Raw genomic sequence first — 19,699 nt, 5'->3', positions numbered from 1 at the left:
TTTTCCCAAGAGTCTATAGAAAAACAATTTGCACTTTAGTTGACTATAATATCAAAAACGCAGTAAGGAAGCCAGTGAGAATGGAAATCATAGCAGAAAGATCACTTGCCTGCTATGCTATCAGAGTGGCATCAGCTACAGTCAACTAATTCCCAAGAGATCTGTGTCTAGCATGGTCTGTAAAGTATTTCTCCAGGACCAAGAGCTCTACCTTTTTCAACTACCCCATCTATTCAAAGGAAGTAAGGACAACCCAGACTTTAGAGTCCTGTGTGAATCTTCTAGCCACTGAGCCGTTGTGTAAAGGGAAATCTCCTCCTCTGAAGAAAACGAAGTGGTGGAACCACTGCCACTTGTGCAGTGGAGGACACAGGAAGGAAGCATGTGGAAGATACTTGCCATAGAATTGGACATGTCTGTCCAAAGAGAGATGTCTACAGAGAAGATGGCTACATCGGAGCTAGTCTGCTTCTGAGGCACACCTTAATATACTTACTGGAGGTCTATTTCCTAAAAGTGTCCGCTTGCTTCCACTGACACGTTCTGATGTAGATGTCTGAATTGCAAACATCAGAAGTTAAGCAAGGTAAAACAGATGCTGAGTTCCTGTAACTCAATCATGCTAAAAAGGGAGCAAGTCTCCCAGCCACAGAGATCTGTCAGGTGCCAGGCACACACCAGAGTAGAACATGAGGCTCATGCAGAAATGTAATGTGTGGAATTATAGGACCTGCAGCCCTCAGGCTTCAGTAGAGTTTGAGAAGCAGCCAAGAGTCCTGTGTTAAGGTTTTGGAACTAAGTGCTTAAATTCCTCTGAAGTCTAAAGTTAGAGTGAGGCATTAAGCCCCTTTTTTGGATCCAGCTTTCTGACCCTGTATTTTTATAGTCTCTTGGTAGCAATTATAAACCAGCAATTAAATGTAAGAGTAGGATCATTACCCTTAATCATATTGGTAATGAAGTCTGAGTATTTGATTCAGGGAAATGAAATTACATACATTTCCTTTTGTTCTGTTGTCCAATGTCTAGTCATTTACATATGGTCTTTGAATGTAGATCTCTCTTTCTGCAGACTTGAGTATACAGAGTTCTCTCTAACTTTAACTGGAGTTTCGGGTATGCAAGCAATATAGGACTGAACCACATATATCGGTAAAATTTCCACAGTTCACGGGTATTCATGCCAGCAGATACTCAGTCCTGTTTCCTGTGTAACTCCTCATAATTTTCTTTTCAGATGTTTGCAGCTCAAAAAATAATAATCTAAGAGAGAAGATACTCAAGAAAGAAAGGAAGGAAAATTTTACTGACAATTCATAAGGAATTTATTTTGTTTCTGCATTTATCCTTATCCAACTCAATTCAGATCCTGCAGAGAGAACTAGAGACAGTAACCAAAGCTGCTCATGGCAATAGGGTCAAAGTATAATCTTTTTTGAACTAAAAATAAATTTTCATGCAAAGAAGAAGAGAAATATACCCAAAGACAAGAGAGAGGAAGCCTCCCTCGAATCGTCAATTATTTCAGAAAGCAATAGAACAAGTAGCCATTGGAAAAACATGCTTATTAATGAAAATAAAGCGGGGGCGGAATCTCTTCCTAACAGCCAAATTGCCAAAAGAACTTCTCTCTTTCCAACATCTGAACCGAATATGGATAGACAAAAAGTAAGAGTGTCAAAACATATTTATTTATAGATTGCTATTAGATCATCTTCTGATGAAGTGAATCTTTCAGCACACGCTCTTACCACTTTATATCTTTTTTGGTTGCTCTTACAATACTTGCTACTGACAACCATTCACTGCCCACATATCTTTAAGAGACAGAAAGGAAGGATTAATTTTCTTATAATAGCCTGTCTCTTACATAGTTAATGACAGGAAAAACAGGATGTCAGTTTGTGGTGTTGACTTAGAAAGAAACAGTAATCATGATGTGGGACTATTGTACCAACTGCTTTCCAGCTACGTTCCAGGTCAGAGCTCCAATAGACGCAAATACCAGCAGAAAATGCAAGGTTAGAAAAGCTGCGTATGGGTTCTGACTTCAGCTTATGCAGCCAGCTGCAGACATGACAGAATAAAGACGTGCCAGGAAGATTTGGGGAAAGGGTTGGGATATGGAACTACCCTTCTTGTAAGGCTGATGAAGTCTAAATGCAACATATGTGCCAGACAAACTGGCTTTCAAACAAGACAAGTCTAACCTAACTCTTGTGACTAGTTCAGAAGTTTAGAACCTGATCCACAGACTGTAACCTAACAGAAAGATTTCCACTAACCCAGTTTGCTTTGGCGCTGTTGATGAAACAACGCAGTGCGCGGGAACAACAGGATTCTTTGGATATCCTTTTCAATATCAGAATGCCAGATTACAACTAGAAAGAATGAAACTGGAGGAGAAAATTGCATCTAACTTACTGACAAGCAGGGTCGTGGAAAAGACTCCTTAACTGTCGGAAAAATAAGGTCCTGATCTAATAATGCCTCTCCTATGGATTTGAACAGAGAACAGATCGGACCTATCGAATACAGTTCCTAGTATGGTCCACAATGAAGACTCCTTTATTTCTTCTTATGCTGAGGAAAAATTATCAATCCTTTTTAAAAAAAAAAAAAAAAAAAGGATACTAAATGGAAAAATCAGATGGGATGCAAAAGTAGCTTCTGATCAGTCATCACTAAGCTATAACTTGCTTTGTAAAACTTACACAGAAGCCAGTGAGAGACCTCTAAGTAGAATGGCTACAGGATGAGATGTGCTACATTCATTCCTTGCAAGGAGAAAATGAATAAGATGGTTAAAAAAGAAAAAGGATTAAATAAGGAAGAATAGGCTCTGTTTTAACAGCAGGAAATGCCTTGTTATTAATAGTCCCTTTGGTAGTAGTTATTTTGGGTATCCATTAACACATGATTACAAATATTTATAAGTTTATTCATATCTCACTTTTACAAGATGTACATTCATATCATGTGATTCAACATAATACACTCTGAAACTGGAACTCAACATGTCTGGCGAATTCATGTAGGAGCATGCTGGCAAAACCGAAACCTAACCAAAAAGTTGTTTGCTTGTTTTTCTCTTCCACAATAACAAACGGGTACAAACTTCTAAAACGAGATGGTTTTGGAGATTTTTTTTTTCATTTTAGCAATCCCTGAAATGTCTGTAAACTCAGACACACTATGTGTACATAACCAAAACAATGCAATGGTACTGCAAATCATACTGGCTGCCCATAGTTTTGCAAAAGCAACAGGTTTAAAAAATATAAAAATAAATGCAAAGCATTGTCAAATTTACACTCAACATAATTAAAATAATACACATTTAGAAATTTTCAAACAAAAAAAATAAATAAAACATCCACATACATTAATACAAAGAAACAGAGATATTTGCCTGTCTTTGATGTAATTAATACATACCATAAGCCTAGATTCATGAAAGTATCACCTTTCAATAAATATCTTCAGCTTCAAAATCTGATATTTTCTACATTCTTCAACTGATTTTAGTTAAATATCAATTTTCAATATAAGGTGTATGAACTGCATCAAGTGTCAATTATTTATTGGAAATCAGCAAGTTTCTAAGCTGATTTACTAAAATTAGGCACCAACTTTTAGCATCTAATCTGTCTAACAGACAAACAAAATTTGAGGGATATCTGGTATCACACTGCTTTTGAAGAATGCCGCAAACAACGAAGGCTATGGCCTTCCACTGACCTGGCTAGAAAGGCCAACTAACAAACATAACCAATATAATATTAGCCAATGGGTTACATTGATGGGACCCACGTTGCACCTTTTAAAGATGTGACTTAGAGATGCAGTTGTACAAAAAGCGTGAGTCATAAAGCAGAAGGCTCTGTTCTTCTCTCAAGGAGAGGAGAAACGCACCTGCACATTTCATTTTTTTTGTTTGTTTCCAAGCATTACCAGGCCTTCTCCGGCCCTACCACATCTTACTGCAACCAGCAGAGATTTTCAAGTGACTGAATGAGAAGCTTTTGCCATGTTAGCCACAGCTGTTTGGAAACATGTTAGCCATAGGAATTCTGTCACATCAGGGAAAGAAAACAACATAATGGGGTCAGTAGGGTGCTTACAGATGAGGAGAGGGGCAGTTTGAACATCCTTTTTAACAAAGAACACAACAAATTTCCAACCATATTGGTTGTGCACACTTTGTAGAGTTGAGTATAATTAGCAATTACAAGGACACCACCTGGATCATTAGAATTTATAAAAATAAACACATTTCTAAGAAAGACGTGTAATCTATTTTTCCTATACTTTGAACATTTTCCTCGAAGTGAAGGGGGAAAAAGCCTGCCACCTCCAAAGTAATAATGTCTTCAAAAACTAAAATTATCTGTTTGAAAAAAAGAAACAATTTATTTTGCCTGGCACATTTAAAAGGGCAGAAAACATGCGTATTTTTCATCACAAAAAAAAAAATATATATCCTGGGTTTGCCTTAGGGATCTGGATTTCTGTAGGACTACACATCTATTGTATTTGAGCCAACAGTCCCAATGTGTCAATGTTATGTCAACTCAAAATCATACCTTGTTATTATTTTGTAGGCAAACATAGGACTAAAAGATATAGCAGATAAAGCATGCAAAGAATTGACATCAGCGCACTTGGTCCATGTGAAAAACTTATAGTAGGGGAAGTTGGAAATCGGGGGTTTCTAGCAATCTGTGCATGCTGTTGGGAGCTCGGATTTTTGGTGCTAGTCTTAGCATTGCCGCAACTCAGCCCCACTGAGTCATAAACCAAGTTCCCACTGACGCACGGGGTCAGAGGGTTGGGCAGTAACACTGTGTTCTGTGGAAATAAATCACAGACACATTCTGCCACTCTGAATCATGATCAATGTTCCCTTTAAGACTTTTGCCAAAGTCAGGTATGGAGTTTAAATTTCTTGGAGCGGGGCCTCTGCCACTTACAGTTTTGAAAGTTTTCTAGCACCACAGTTCGTGTCAGATTTTGATATGGGGGTTGCTGCCACATTACTAAAACAAAAATAATAATACTCAATGCTGACAGTGGATGATGGAACTTGGCCCTGGATTTATATGCCTTAATTTCTACAAAAATGGGGATAATAATTCTTACCTACTTCATAACGGGTGAGGATTAAATAATAAACATTTATACAGTGCTTTGCAAATAAACATTATATAAGTGCTAAGTATTATGATATTAACCAAAATGTCACTACATCTATATGACCCTACTAAGCAAAAAAAGTTCCAGTATATTTTTTTTCACACATTTCCAAGTCAATAAAAACGAACCATGGAGTCAGCTTGCTATTTTGATACAAATGGGTGAAGTACTTAAGCTTATTTGACAGTTCCAAAAAAATTAGAGACTATTTTTTCCATTATAAAGGGGCCCATGTAATACATAAATCCTTTTTTTATACACTTGTTTACAAACAGCATTATTCATTTGGCATTCATTCAGGTTATTTTTCAAATACCAGACCAAACTTTTGAGGAAGATTCTTTAGCAACCTACACTAAATGAAGAACTCCTCCAAGCAAATTCTGCCCAGTGGCTGTTGTTCTGATGGTCTTGAAAATCTCACACTTCTCAAATGAAAGTTTGCACAAAGATCAAGCTGAACGATGGTGGACAATAAATGAGGCTTGGCATGCCTGAGAATCTAAAACAATTACAATATTTTTAAACTTTAATAAGTACCTCAGGACCTTGACTATCTTATTTTCAACCTCCAAGAAAAATAATTAGAGAAATGCAAAAAAAAAAAAAAAAAAAAAAAAAAACACATCTTAACAGAGGTGGAGTAGACGCTTTGGTCCAGATTCTCAATTCATATGGATCACTGGAGCTCCACATGGTGAATGGAGCCACAGTGACTTACACTTAGTGAAAATTACAGTCCAGTACATGGTAGCTCAGGCAGGACTCCTCATTTCTTCCCAACAATGTAAGGATGACAAGAAGAAGAGGTTGCCTACATGCGTCACCCAAAACAAGGCAAAGATTTTATACCACCACCGACGCAATTGGCCCATTTGAGAAATAAGCAAAGCAGAACCGGTTTCAGCTACCGCCCTTGCGCAGTGCACCTTTTCGTTTCCTTTCATGCTAAATGAACTGCAAGAGCAGCATGAAGCGCCTTGGTAGATTCACAGACAACACCCTGCCCCTTTCCCCAGGCTGATCTATGGTACCTCCTTCAAAACAGGCTAAGCTGATAAATCTTGCCACCTTCTTCCCTCCTGCAGTAGAGGGCAAGGCTGTCCTTGAGACATCCGTTGAAAGCAATCAGAAGAAACTGTAAGAAATTGTCATTCTGGAAAGATGTATGCTACGCTACCAGCCTTGTTTCATGTTAGCAAGGAACCGTATTCATGTTACTGCTACTTTTTAATACAAGAAAGGAGCTGCGTGTAGCAAAATTTCTGAGAGAAATCTACAAGCATTTTTGTTGTGTTGGTACTGAGTAAAACAGCAAAGAAGGAAAAGATATTCCTTCCAATGTGAGGTGGATGCATACTGCACATGCATCCTGTAACACTGTAAGATCGGTGGCACTTCACAGCCTCACTTAGAAGTTGTCTGAGAAAATTCAGATCCCAAACCTACAGCTTCAGCTGAGCTCATTCTATGGAATTGTTTGAGGGTGAAAATCACTCCAGAAGTCCAGCACAGGACTGAAAAAAAAATCACATAATCCTCTCTTAAACTCTCAGAAAAGGGCTTGAAAGGGTAATAATTAGATCACAGGTACAGATAACAAGCAGTCCCCACTCAATCCTTCTACACCTTCAGTCTTCAACACCATGTATCAAATTCTTCTTCGACAGCTGTGGGTACCCAGTACAACAGGTTACTTGTTACAGCCTAAAGCATCTCTGTAGTAACATTTATTATTTTTCAGATCTGCATGTTAGAAGTGCTGGAACCACTCCAAATATTTCTTATTTTAGCCAGAAATTCAGATATCATCATGAAAAATGTTTAACTTTCCGGGAAATATTTTGTTTCAATAAGAAATTCTTAATTGCCTGAGATTTTGTCCATATTTGTCAGCAACAGGTAACAGTATCTTAACATTTTGGCCTTGCTTTAAAAAGGTACTGGGCTTTCACAGAGAGGTAGAAAAGGCAGGTAACATTTATCAGCTCTAGCAAATCCAAAATACAACTACTTCTCACATAATAAATAGAAGGGAAATAGCACAACTTTGACATTCCAGAACTTCTGCTTGCTAGAAAATATCAAAACTTGAAGGAGAAACAAAAAAAGACAACAAGTGTCTCAAATTTATCTACAGCATGAATTTTCGTCCTACAGTAATATCTGGATTTGATAAATATCAGCAAAAGCCAAAACTAATAATGGATTGCTAAACGAGACATAAAAAGCAGGCTTAATAACAGTACTGTTGAGAGGATAACCTTCCATCAACACAGGCCTTGGTAGCAAAGGCAACAAATAGCTATCTTGTTAGATGTAGACAAGACCAATATTTGTACCTTCCTCTCTCCTCCCCTCCAAATGATTAAAAATATATATATATAAAAAATAAACTAATTAGAAGTGAATACCGTAACAAGGGCAGGTGGGGTGGGGATAGTAAACCCAGACACTTTGGTAATATAATTTAAAGGATTTCCCTGCTCCCCATCCTTTCTGGATTTATACTAGGTATTTTGCTTAAGACTTGGTGTCTCAATCGCAGACAAAAATTAAAATGGCCAAATATTGGACTTGTCCACCTCTACAAAACACTCCTGTGGGTTGCTTTTTTGTTTGGTTTTTCTTTCTCTTTACTTAAAATGACTGCAAAAGTGTCATACAGGCTTTTCAGCTTACTTCCCAGAAATATGGCACATTAACTCAACTAGAAACCATGGCATCTACCTTTTCCCATATGTGATGCGTATAACTTGATCCACTCCTAGAAGACTCGGACTGTCATTTTGGCAAGAAGCTGCAATGCACCAGTCTAAGCATAAAGGACTTAAGTTATGGTTCTTGCAGAATTGGTTATTAACAGAATAAGTACGGCTATTTTTTTTTAATCTATAATATTTACAGTATTGCACTTTACTGCACTTAATTGCATTTCACTAAAATTAATGCTGCATCAGTATTATGCCTTAAAACCATATGTCCATCTTTGCGTATAAGTCATTCTTTCTACATACTGTAAAACAGTGAGATTTTGAGTCAAAGATCCAGACATTTGGAGAAAAAAAAAAATTAGAAAAATGGACCTGTTTCTATGACACGCTGCATCTCATTGAGTTCAGGTGATTCTGGTAAAACAGGTGCATTTCTTATTGTTCCCATCTTTCAAGTTATCACTAGCGCTTAGTAAATTCTGGTCTCTTTCTTTTTCTCCTTTCAAAGGACATAGCCATTTGAGACGCACATTTTTTGTTATTGCTGCTTTTTTTTTTTTTTTAGGAAAGAAAAGCAAAAAAAAAAAAAACTGCCTTGCCTCAGATCTGAAATTCCACATTTAAATTCAAACCAGTTCTGCAGCAGCAGCTCCTCAGTGATGGAAGAGATTCATGGCAGTGAAATAATACTGTTGGCAACAAAGAAATGTCATCTTTAATGGAGACCAGCCCCAAGGATTTATTATTTATTATTATTACTATTTGTTTTGTTTAGTTTCGTTCTAATATATTTCTGATCTTCAAAACGTGTTTAGTTAGACACATGCACAAGGTAGCAAAACTGACAGCAGCAGATGACGTTATGCTGGAGCGATCACTTTTGCCAGGGTCAAAAATCCAAAGTGTCCCCAATGTTCACAGATTAACATAATTTAGAGATCGTTTCCTTTTTTTTTTTTTTTCCTTTCTTTTTGTGGGTGGTTTTTTGTTTGGGTTTTTTTTTGTTTTTTTAAACCCTCCTTTTTCCTCTCCTCCCATCTACTTTATCCGCCGCGGAGTCTCCGACTCGTGGGTGCGCGTTTGCCGCGTCCCCCCGGGGTGCCCGTGTGCCCGGTGCGGGAGGAGGCCGCCCTCGCCCCGCGGCGGGCCGAGGGTCCCCACCGTGCCTCGCGGCGCCAACGGCCGCCAACGGCCCCCCTCTTCGCCCGGCGCCCCCGGCCGCCGAGTCTCTGGGGGCGAGAGGGCGAGGAAAGCGGCGGGAGGAGGAGGAGGCTGCCGCCGAGCGCTCGCAGACATCGGGGGGAAAGGAATGGGGGGGAAAAAAAGAAACAAAAAAAAGAAAAAAACTCAAAACAAAAATATATAACAAAAACGAGAGAAGGCGGCAGGGCGGCCCGGAGCGCCCGCTGCTCGCCCCGCGGCCGGGGGAAAGGGGGGGGGGGAGGGGGGGGGGGGGCAGAGCGGCGGTCCGTGGGGGTCACACAGACGCCCGCCGCGGGCACCCGGGACGGGGGTGGCGGGGAGGGGGGGAGTTGGGGTGTGAGGGGTGCCCAGCCGAAGCGTGTCAGAGCCCCAGGGCCTCGGCGTGCTTCCGGGCCTTCAGCCGCAGGTCGGCGATGCTGGAGTTCTTGCTGTTGCTCTTGGCGGCGGCGGCCACCACGGCGGCGGCGGAGGCGGACTCCGCCAGGGAGGCGATGGGCAGCCCGAAGGGCGGCGGCGGGAACATCAGGTAGGGCGCGTGGGCCGCCAGGTGCGGGTGCAGGTGCGGGTGCGCGTGGGCCACGCCCTCCAGCTGCAGCTGCGCCTGGACCTGGGCGGCGGCGGCAGAGACACGGCGTCAGCACCGCGGCGCCTACCCGCGGCGCCCCCCCGGTACCCCCCCCCCTCCAGTGCCCCCCCGCGACCCTTCCCGGTACCCCGGCGGCTGAAAGAGCGGCTTGTTCGCCCGCGGGGGCGGGGCAGGCGCGCAGCGCGGCGAAGCTCCGCTCCGCGCTTCGCCAGGGGCACAGGGGCGCGCCTAACTCTCCCCATATTTAAAAAATAATAATTAAAAAAAAAAATATGCGGCCCAACGCAGAGGCGCCAACAAGTGCTAAATAGCTATTTTTTTATATATCTAACTTTTTTTTCCAGGGATGTTTGTTTATACCTCTCAAAAAACTCTTTGGCCACGGGTCCCTTCTATACCCGGTTGGTGTTTGCTTTGGAGCTTTCTCGACCTACACAAACACGTTGGGGTTGACTGAGAGATTTCAGCTCCGGGTGGGTTCGGAGAGGGGTGGGGGAAGAGTTTATTTATGCATTTAATTATTTTGGTCCAAATATGTCTTTTTAAAAATCAATACAATTAATCTGTCAGCTCCACGTGTCTCCGAGACGGAGAAGGCGGTGGAGGGTCCCTTTGGGCTGTGAAAAATCGATTCCTCGATTAATTGACCAAAAAAAAAAGAAAGGGGGGGTGGGGTGGTGGGGAGTTAAAAGCGGTGAGCGAGGGGTGGCTGGAAGCGGGACGGAGTTGCGACCCCCTCGTCCCACTTCCTTCCCCCGGGGGGCTGCCCCTCGCTGGGCCAACGACCCGGGCCCCGCTCCCGGGGCAGCGCACCGGGGAGAAGACCCCCCGCTTCCCGGGCGGCCGCCTCCATGGGGAAAGGCCAGGCCTCGGAAGGAGGGCGAGAACGACAGGGCGAGGGTCCGCATAGCGTTTCCCTCTCAGGGTTTCGCCCACCGCGTGGGAGACTCTCCCGCGCCGGGCGGGGACCGAAGCCCTCGGGGCCGGACCGCCCCGTCCCCGCGGGGTGCGGGTGGGCTTTCCCCCCGTCCCGGGAAGGCGATGCGCCCCCGGAGGCCAGGCAGCCTTTGCCACGTCTGCGGGCGGCCCCGGGGCCGTGTGCCAGCGCACCACACGGCGGCGGGGCTCGGGGGGGGCCCAGCACCGGCGGCGCCTCCCGGGGCCGCGGGATCCCCCGCTCGGCCCCCTCCCCGGGCCCGAGGGGCGCTGAGCTCCCGGCAGCCCGGCGGGGGCTCTTTCACGAAGTTTTACAGCCTGTTTTTTAATACGTGCCAACTTCTATATAAATGGCACTTGTAAACGTGTCCGCCTTCCTCCCCTGCAAACGAAAGGGGGTCGGAGCTTGCCGGGGGAAAGGAAAATAAAACCGGAGCTAACTACCTGTTGGAAAGGCATCCTCAGGGCTCCCATATTCACATAGGGGGCCACTCTGCAGGCGTCTAAATGGCTGGCGGTTCCCAGGATCACACCTGCGGGGAGAGACGGGGCCGGGTGAGCGGCGAAGGTGGCCCAGGGCTTCCGCGGTCGCCACCCCCCGCCCGACCCGCACCCCTCACCCACCTTTGTGCATCTGGTTTTCCTGCTTTCGGCACTTTGCTCTCCTGTTCTGGAACCAGACCTGTGAAAAGAAAACGCAAACAAAACCAAAAAAAAAAAAAACCAAACCCAAACACAACAGCAAAAATGGAGGTAGACTAGGCAGCTGCTGAGAGAGGGTTATCTCAGGGGTAGGGGTGGAGGGGAAAGGCGAGGGACCCCGCACTACTTTGCTGAGGTCTCTCTTCGGGAGCAGCCGAGGGGGAGACCTCAGCCCCGGGCGGAGTGAGCCCCTCTGTGTGCTGCGGATTGGGGGCTCTTTCTTTGGGGGGCTCTTTCTTTGGGGGGTGTTCTGCTCTTTGGTGTGGTTTCCTAGCGGGAGCCGACCCTAGGAGATGGGAAGCGCCGGGGACGGAGATGGGGAGCCGGCTGCCTCGCACCGAGCCCCCCGGGCGGGCGGTGGCCGTCCCTGTGCCACCCGCCTGCAGCGAGGGGCCGCTCTCGCAAACACTTAAAACAAGCCCACGGGCAGGCCGGGTGGGACCCTTTCCAGTCCCACCCGGGGACAGCCAACGTGGGGGGCCGGGCCCCTGGCGCCTGACCCGGCGCCCAGGCGACCGGACCGCTTGCTCTCTCCCGAGGGGGGCTGGGGAACGACGAAGATGCCAATGAAGAGTTCAGAGAAGGTGAGAGATGCTCAACTTGTACAAAAGGGGCTGAATCATTCCCCCTTCACCAAACGTTAAAAGGAAACAAAACCCGCCCCTGCAGACTTCTGGAGGGACAAGAGCAACATCTTTCCAGGCTGGGGTGTAAAGGAGCTCTTACGCCCCTACCCGAGAAACGCCTGTAATCCAATAATCCTGCCCTAATTCCGGCCGTTGCGACTCCAACGAGCGCAGAACTTGCCACTGCGCCGCCTCAGCCTCTTTTCCAGGGGCATTTCAGACCTCCATCGCCTTCCCCCTTCCGAGGCGCTTGGTTTAGCGGCTCTCCCCAAAGGATCCTCAGGGGCACGGACCAAAAGGTTTTGCGGACCCTCGTCCTTACACCGAAACCTACCGAATATGGACAAACATTGATTTTCACCGCTGATAAAATCTTGTAGCTAAGTAAACACCTACTGCCTTTGATGTTCTTGCACTTGCCAAGAGATCATACGGTTAATTAATACTAACTGCACTTCCTACATCAAATTTTCCCTTCAAGCTTTCTCCAATTGCCTTAATGATGGTCATTTACAACGGAGTAATTAGTGCAAAGAAAGGCTTCCAAAGGCATTAATTACCTCGGGTACCTCAGTGATTTTCTTAAGTAGGAATTGGCCTTCTCCCATTTGGAGCACCATTTTTCCTGCCTAGGGTGGCCGGCGGGGAGCGCGCAGCGGGCAGCCGCGGGGACGGACGGACGGACGGACGGACGGACGGACGGACCGGCCGGCCGGACCGACGGCTCCGGCCCCCGCCGACTTGTAGCTAGCGCAGCCCTCCCCGCGCTAGCCCGGCACCGCCGCCGCCTCGCTGACCCGAAACGCGCAGCACGGCGCAAGCCTGGTTTTCCGTACGAGCCATACGCAAATATTAACAACACGCAAAGCTTCTCCTCTCCACCGGGCCGTTAGGGATTCACATTTCTTTTTTTTTTTTTTTAAATGGGCATGCAAAATATCATCGTGCTGTAGTGACAATAATTTATTTTTTTTTTTTAAGGTTGTAAATCCTTGCAGGAAATCTCCTTGTGTGTCTTCCCCACGTCACCTCTTCTCCCCCCCCCCCCCCCCGAGGAGTATAAATTGTCAGGAGGAATTTAAGCAGCGTTTAAACAACTTCTCTTGCAAATCAGAACATCTTTCAAACAGAAATTATATTTAAATCTGGAAAACGAAGTGCCCTTTCCCTTTAGCTATGAAAAAATAAGGTTATGAGGAATAAAAGTGATGAATTAGCCACTACGTTAAGCGATAATAAATCAGGCTTGGTGTGATTCACGATCAATTCCAATTAGTCATGAATATGCTAAGTAAAGCACAGTACACTGTTTTAGACAGTTATTTCTTCATTAAGGATCACTCAGTGATTTCTTTCACAAATGCTCTAATCTGATTTCCTTTTGATTTCCATTAGAGACAGTGAATAATGACATTTAATTTAGCCCTGCACCATAAACCCAAAGATATTTGTTGTAATTGAATTACTGCCTGCTCCTCACTATGGTCTCATAACTTTCAATTATAACCCTGACAGCTGGGTGATATGAGTTTCCAGTACAACACTAAAAATAAAAGGTTAATAAGGACTAGCTACCATAGGAGCTTCAATTTATTTACAGCAAATTTCCACACTAAATTGAAACTATATCCTTTAACAGCAAGGGACAAGTGGTTCAGATAGGAATTAGAGGAACAATTCTGAAAGTATTAAAAGAAAAATCCCCTTTCCCTTTTCCCCCTTTTTCTGCTTCCCTTTCTTGATGGATATCAAGCTCTCTCCTTATTTCCTAATTAATTATCCATTTCTCCTCTTTTCCTTCTCGATATTTCTTTTATTTCTAGCTTTATTTTCATTGAATCTTCTTTTGTAAGGTTATTAGATTTATTAATTTTTTTTTAATTTCTCATAATCTCTGCCTGAAACAGTATCTTTTTTTTTTTTTTTTTTTTTGGTGCGCTGTTTTAAGATCTGTAAGCACTTGAAGCACCAATTTTCCTGTAACTATGAACATCCTGTTAAGGTGCTGCTCAGTAATAAAGTACTTGAAAGAAAGAGTGCAGAATTCAATTACAAGTAATTTATTTTTATAGAAACAGTACATCAAGGCCTTGGAAAGATATTACAGAGCCCAAGTAAGAAGATCTGGGAAGATGACATAAGAGTTGATGTCCCCTTCAGCAAAAGTTTAATCTTTTCATTAATTTATATGGTGTGGTTAGATCAATCTTCCAGGAGAAAGTAGGCCAGCAGCACTCTGAACCCCTGCAATATCCCCTGCAAGCCGCCCCTCCTAAGGCATGTGCCCGGCACCATCCCTCGCCCAGCTCGGTTTATAGCGAGAGAGGCAGGAGCTCAGGGGAGAAAAGAGCCTTTAAGAGAACAAAACAAGAAAGAAACCAACCTAGCTACTCTATTTATTTCGGGAAATGCCTCCAGGAGGCAGTTGTTTAAAGCGAGATAGTCGCTTGCTCAGGCAAAGGCTTGCTGCGCGGGGCCGGGCGGAGCGGGACCCTGCCCCTCTGCTTCCCACGCTGGGTCAGGCTCAAGGAGGGGGACAAGGCGACCCCCCTCCCCGCTCCAGCTGGGGCTGTGCTCCTTGGCTTCCAGCTGTGCCCTGGGACGGGGGTAGGCACGAAGGCGTCCCACCCGTGCCCACATCCCTACACCCGCACCTACGCCCTACCCACGTGTAGGGACGGATGTGCGTATGCAGGCGCATCCCGCATCTCCGGGGTGTGAAGGCGTTTTGCTGGAGCGGGGGGGGGAGTCGCCTTGGTGACTTTTTCTTCTCGGGGTTTGGTTCGGTTTGGGTCTGTTAGGCCAAGCACAGAGCTATAACCTAAGAAAGGATTGCCTTCAGGTTTCTCCTGCTCTAGGCCTGCTCAGGGAGCCACAGGTTGAGCTTATTAATTATTTCTAGGGTGGTTTTTCGGCCTTTTTTTTTTAACGAGACATCTGTTTGGGGGATGCATTCCCTACTTGGCTTAAGGTTGGGGGTGTGTTTTCACCTGCATCAAACCGAAAATCAGATTCTAAAATAACGGATGTGGAGCCACCCAAACAGACGGCTCTGATGGCCCCAGAACCGCAGCAACCCGGACCTATTTGCAAGGTTTCAAAGGCTGAATCTGAAGCTGGATGGGAGGGACGGGGGGAGGCTCGGCCAGATGGGGTGCCATGCATTCATACGCTTGCTCTGCGAATCAGAGCGGGCACCTTTCCCCCGGCTCTGGCTAATCCCGTCCCTCAGCACCCAAACCGTCTAGCCTTATTCACGGCGATTATTTTCTGGGCTTTTTTTTTTTTTTTTTCCCAGAACGTCCCCATAAAAGAAGGGAAAGGGGGAGGAAGTAAGGTTTAAGGGAGAGTTGATGGCATGTTTGCAAGGAAAAATACAATAATTAAAAAATATAGCGAATTGCTCAGTTATTAGAGACTTGTCACCACTACCACCGCCCCACAAAAAAAAACCCAAACCTATTAAACCGCCTTCCTAGGAAATGCAAGGCACGGGCAGGTATTCCCAGAGCAGAATTACTGTTTGGCAGGACAGGTACGGCGGAGTTGCAAACAGCTTCCCCATCACACGTGTCGTCTCTGCCTTCACCTCCCCGCTTTGGATGAAACGGGGCACTGTGCTAGGATCCGCTGGCAGTTAGGAAGTGAGGTGAGGACGTTTCCAGGAACAGAGCCTTTCTCTTACCTGAACCCTAGCTTCAGACAGTCCCAGCCTCTGGCTTAGTTCCTCCCTCATGAAGGCATCCGGATAGTGAGTCTCATCAAAAAGTCTTTCCAGCTCATTCAGCTGCTCTAGTGTGAAATTGGTTCTGCTTCTCCTTTGTTTGAGCTTGGTCTGTCCATCTTCATCTTCTGACTTCACATCTTCCCTCTTCTCTTTGCACTCGTAGATCCCTGCCGGGAGGGGGAAGAGGAAAACCACACTGAGCCTCCCCTCGCACCTCGCCGAAGTTTCTCTTCGCAGCACACGGGGGTCCCGTCCCCCCGTCCCCCCCCCCCCTTTTTGCTCCCCAAACTCGGCGTACCCGGCTGGCGGGAGGGGGGTCCCCGGGCCGGCCCCGGCAGGCCGGAGGGGCAAGCGGGGCTGGGGGTCGGGCCGGGGACCCCCCTCCCGGGTATAAAAATAATTTTGTTTTTTTCCAGGGTGAGGAAGAAGCCGTGTAGCCGGTTGGCACGGGCGGTTCGGGGAAGGGGCTGGTAGGGAAACCGCCGGACCCTCGATACCTCCAGGCGGTGGGAAGAGGCGGGAGAAGGGGGCTTCTGCCTCTCCGTTTTCTCCCAAAGTAGAGAGGGTTATGCAAGAAGCTCCCCCCCACGCTGTCGTGGTGAAGCCACGGTGAAAATATTTGCCTCGTAAAAGAAACTTTCCACGGGCCTGGGACCGAGACCGTCCGTCCCTCTCCTCATCACCCTCCCTTCCCCCAAAATACCTGCCGGCGGGTCGAAACCCCTGGGGCGGGGGAGCAGCCGCAGGGACCGTGGGTGCCCCTCAGCCCCTCCAAAACAGCAGACCTGCCCCCGCCCCAGTCCTGATGGAGCCCAACAGGGCTCGGGGCGAGCTTGCGACAGGAGGCAGACCCTGGGCAGGTTTGTGCCGGGGGACAGAGGGGGAAAACAGTTGCCCTTTTTTGTCTTGGGGGGGGTGCGGGGTGTGTGTCTTGTTTTGACTTTTTAGCTTTCTTTCCTCTCCCCCTTCCTCCCCCCCTCCCCCCCCAACCCCCCCCCCCCCCCCCCCAATGCCAGGCGGCCTAAAACACCATCCCTCATTTGAATCCAGTTAACGAAAAAAGGAGAGGTTCTGGAGCAGAGGCACCTCTGGAGGCTGAACCGGTTCGCCGGGCCCCGCTGCCTGCCCGGGGCATCCCGCAGGGCGCTCACCCAGGGCGGGCACCGGCAGAGTCCCGGGATGTGTCTGCCCGGGCTGCCGCCTTTGTCCCGCTTCACCTTCAGGGCGGTGTGGGGCTGGGGGGCACATCTGCGGATGATCCCGAATTAAATCCGGTTTCCTTCCTCAAATACACACGGATTTTATATATATATATATATAGATGTATGTATACACGCACACAAACTTGCGCATGCACATATATATTATCCTGTATACTTAGGGGCATCCCAAAATGCAAATGACTAACTGTAAACCTTAAGTTAATTGAACGTAATAAACCATCCTGAACTGCATCCTAATAAACCGTCCCGAACTGCATCTGGGTTTAAGCAAGGCAGGGACCCAAGCCGAAGTGCTCGTTTCCACTTCCGAAATGAAAACCGGCCCCGGCCGTAATCTCTCCTCCGGGCTCCCCGGCTCCGGGCTGGCTATCGGCTGCACAAAACTTTGGGAAGGGTCTGGCCTCCGAAGAGGGGGTGTTCGCTGGTGGGTTTAAATGGCATTTTGTTCGCATTTCTCCTCTAAAGGGAACCCCTAGGAAAAGACAAGGGTGCTACCCCAGCAAATGCCTAGGGGAAATTAGGCGCGTTCAAAAGCTCTGTCTCCTTTCGGAGATCCGAGGCTACAGCATGTCCGAGAAAGGTATAAAATATTAACTAGCGTATCGGTGGGACTGAAATCATACGCCGGAATCAGTTGAAATTAGACTGAAACCTGGCATGAATTTAAACTGTCACAAGCATCTCAGCTCTTTCCAACTCCTCCCTTCCATCCCCACCCCCAGCCCCTCTTCATAGATTAGATTAGCTAAACATACAAGCCAGAATTTCGATACACAGGGAAAAGGGGGAGTAATAGAGATATATTTTTTTCGTTCATTCACATTATATATGTATTTTTTTTTTAGATTTTTTTCTTCATGGAGCATGCCCTGCTTTCATTTTTTAAAACCATCTCCTGCGCGAATGAGTCCTCTGAACTGAACCCTCTGGTTTTGCGATCTCTCGAGCAGAGAAGGAGAAGCGGCAGCGCTGAGTGGGACTGGCTTGTGCAGAAATACGGGTACCCGAATATGTCATTACACCCGGTCCTTCTGTCCGGGGAGGGGGTGAAAGAGAGGAGGATATTAAATAAGCGTTTGGGCTGTAAATTAAATTGCCTTTCGCCCAACGTTATATTAAACAAGATCAAACAGTAGGAAACAGCTGAAAGACTGGTTGTTGTTCCCCAACCTATTAACCGTTTTTTATTACCCCAAGCTAGCCAGTAGCTCCCCAGGCAGGTCCACCTGTCTAACTTGCCTAGAGACACTTTCTCAACTTTCTAATCCCCCCGCCCTTTTCATTCTCTCCTTCCCCTGCGAGCCCGTGCGTAATTTTTAGCTGGATCGGTTTAAAAAATTATTTAAAATTTTAATTTCTTCCCGCTGAGAGAAGGAATGGCATTTCGACCCTGGGTCAGGGGTCCCCGCGCCCCGGGGGGCGGCGGCGCTGCCCGGGCCCAGGTGAGAAGGGCAGGCAGGGGACAGAGGGAGCAGGCGGCAGGGCCGGCCGGTCCCGCTCTCCGCAGGGATGCTCCGTTTCACCCGGGCCCGGGCAGCTCCCCTAGAGCCAGGCTCCTCTCCTCCTCCTCCTCCTCCTCCTCCCCGCCGGCCGCAGCCTCTGGCTAGGGCAGGCTGACCGGAGGAAGACAAAAATGTCCAGGGAGAGCCCTCTCCGCATCCAGCTTTCTCCCAGAAGAAGCAGCAGCATCCTGACGGCCCGGAAGCAGGAAGAACAGGTCTTCTGAAGCATTAAAACTCCCCGGACAAGGCTTCCTCGTACAAAAATACACAGATAGACAAAAATGTCTGACGTCCTGCGCTGCCCCTTTCCCCCGGGCGAGCGAACGCCTAACGCACCTCATCGATTTCGGGTGTGAAACGGGGACTGGCGGCGGTGGGGGGGTGATGGGGGGGTGGGGGGGTGGGGAGGAGGACCGAAGTTGCGACTTATTTTTCACGGCTATGTTCACGTTATGCATGCGGGCGTACGTGTTTCTAAGCGTATGTTCCCGCCGCTGCGGGAGGGAGGCGGGCGGAGGAGGGAGGCAGGATGCGGGAGGCGAGCCCCGCCGGGGCCGGGGCCGAGGCCGGAGCCCCGGGGCCGGGAGGGCCGGTTCGCCCCCGCTGCGGAGCGCCGGGGGCCGGGAAGGGGGCCGGGGCTGCCGGCGAGGGGCGCGGGGCGGAGGGCGGCCAGCCCCGCTCTTACCTTCCGCCGTCCTGCCCGTGCTGAACTCCTTCAGTTTGTCCTTGTCGCTCTCTACGTGGTCTTTGAAAAGATGCACCGGGCAATGGTTGCTGCTCTCGGTCATGTCCTGCAGGTTAGAGTCAGAGTTTCCAAGCTCCCTAGAGCGAGCCAACCCACTCTCCAAAACTTCCCTGTACGTGATCGTCTCCTTCTTGTTGCTGCTGCCACTGCCGCCGCTGCTCTCTTTGCTTTTCTGGTCAAAAGATTTGGATACAAAAGCCGTAAGTTCTTCCATGGCTGCCCGGTGATCTTATCCACAGAGATCCACTTGTTTTCAGTCGGAGATGTGGCCGTCCTCCGCACGCTGTTTTTGCACGTAGAAGATGGGCTGTATAGGGTTAGATCACTCCTGCTGTTATTTATGCCTTTCAATTTGAGATCACACTATTTATACATGGCTACCTCAGCCCAACCCCCAGCTCTCCCTGTCTCCAGCAATTACTGACTGCTCCATAGTCGCAGGCGGACTCCTAGCAGCTATCTCCCCCACCTCAGTCCAGCAATTGGCTTTCTTTTCATTTCATCACTCTTTGGCATCTTTGCACCTTGATTTAGGGAGG

At 47.3% G+C, this 19,699-nt stretch overlaps 1 protein-coding gene across 1 annotated transcript; it reads right to left on the bottom strand.

Moving 5' to 3' along the window:
- Positions 1-9,474: 9,474 nt before the first annotated feature.
- SHOX (SHOX homeobox) lies at positions 9,475-19,374 on the bottom strand. The gene is made up of 5 exons (XM_075081936.1): positions 19,101-19,374; positions 15,649-15,857; positions 11,260-11,317; positions 11,080-11,168; positions 9,475-9,720 (listed from the first exon to the last, which is right to left on the bottom strand). The coding sequence occupies exons 1-5, from the start codon at positions 19,372-19,374 to the stop codon at positions 9,475-9,477; spliced, it is 876 nt and encodes a 291-aa protein (XP_074938037.1).
- Between the last annotated feature and the right edge of the window lie 325 nt (positions 19,375-19,699).

This window comes from Phalacrocorax aristotelis, chromosome 1 (assembly GCF_949628215.1).
Source record: "Phalacrocorax aristotelis chromosome 1, bGulAri2.1, whole genome shotgun sequence".
Taxonomy (NCBI): Eukaryota; Metazoa; Chordata; class Aves; order Suliformes; family Phalacrocoracidae; genus Phalacrocorax; species Phalacrocorax aristotelis.
This window is presented reverse-complemented; position numbering and strand designations above follow the sequence as displayed.

What these genes read in the sequence shown, in the direction of transcription:
- SHOX (XM_075081936.1), bottom strand. Translation starts at nt 19,374, where the DNA reads ATGGAAGAACTTACGGCTTTTGTATCCAAATCTTTTGACCAGAAAAGC. An exon ending in GGAAAACCAGATGCACAAAG is followed by an intron (nt 11,169 to 11,259) that starts GTGGGTGAGGGG and finishes CTCTCCCCGCAG; the next exon opens with GTGTGATCCTGGGAACCGCC. An exon ending in TGAGGATGCCTTTCCAACAG is followed by an intron (nt 9,721 to 11,079) that starts GTAGTTAGCTCC and finishes GCCGCCGCCCAG; the next exon opens with GTCCAGGCGCAGCTGCAGCT.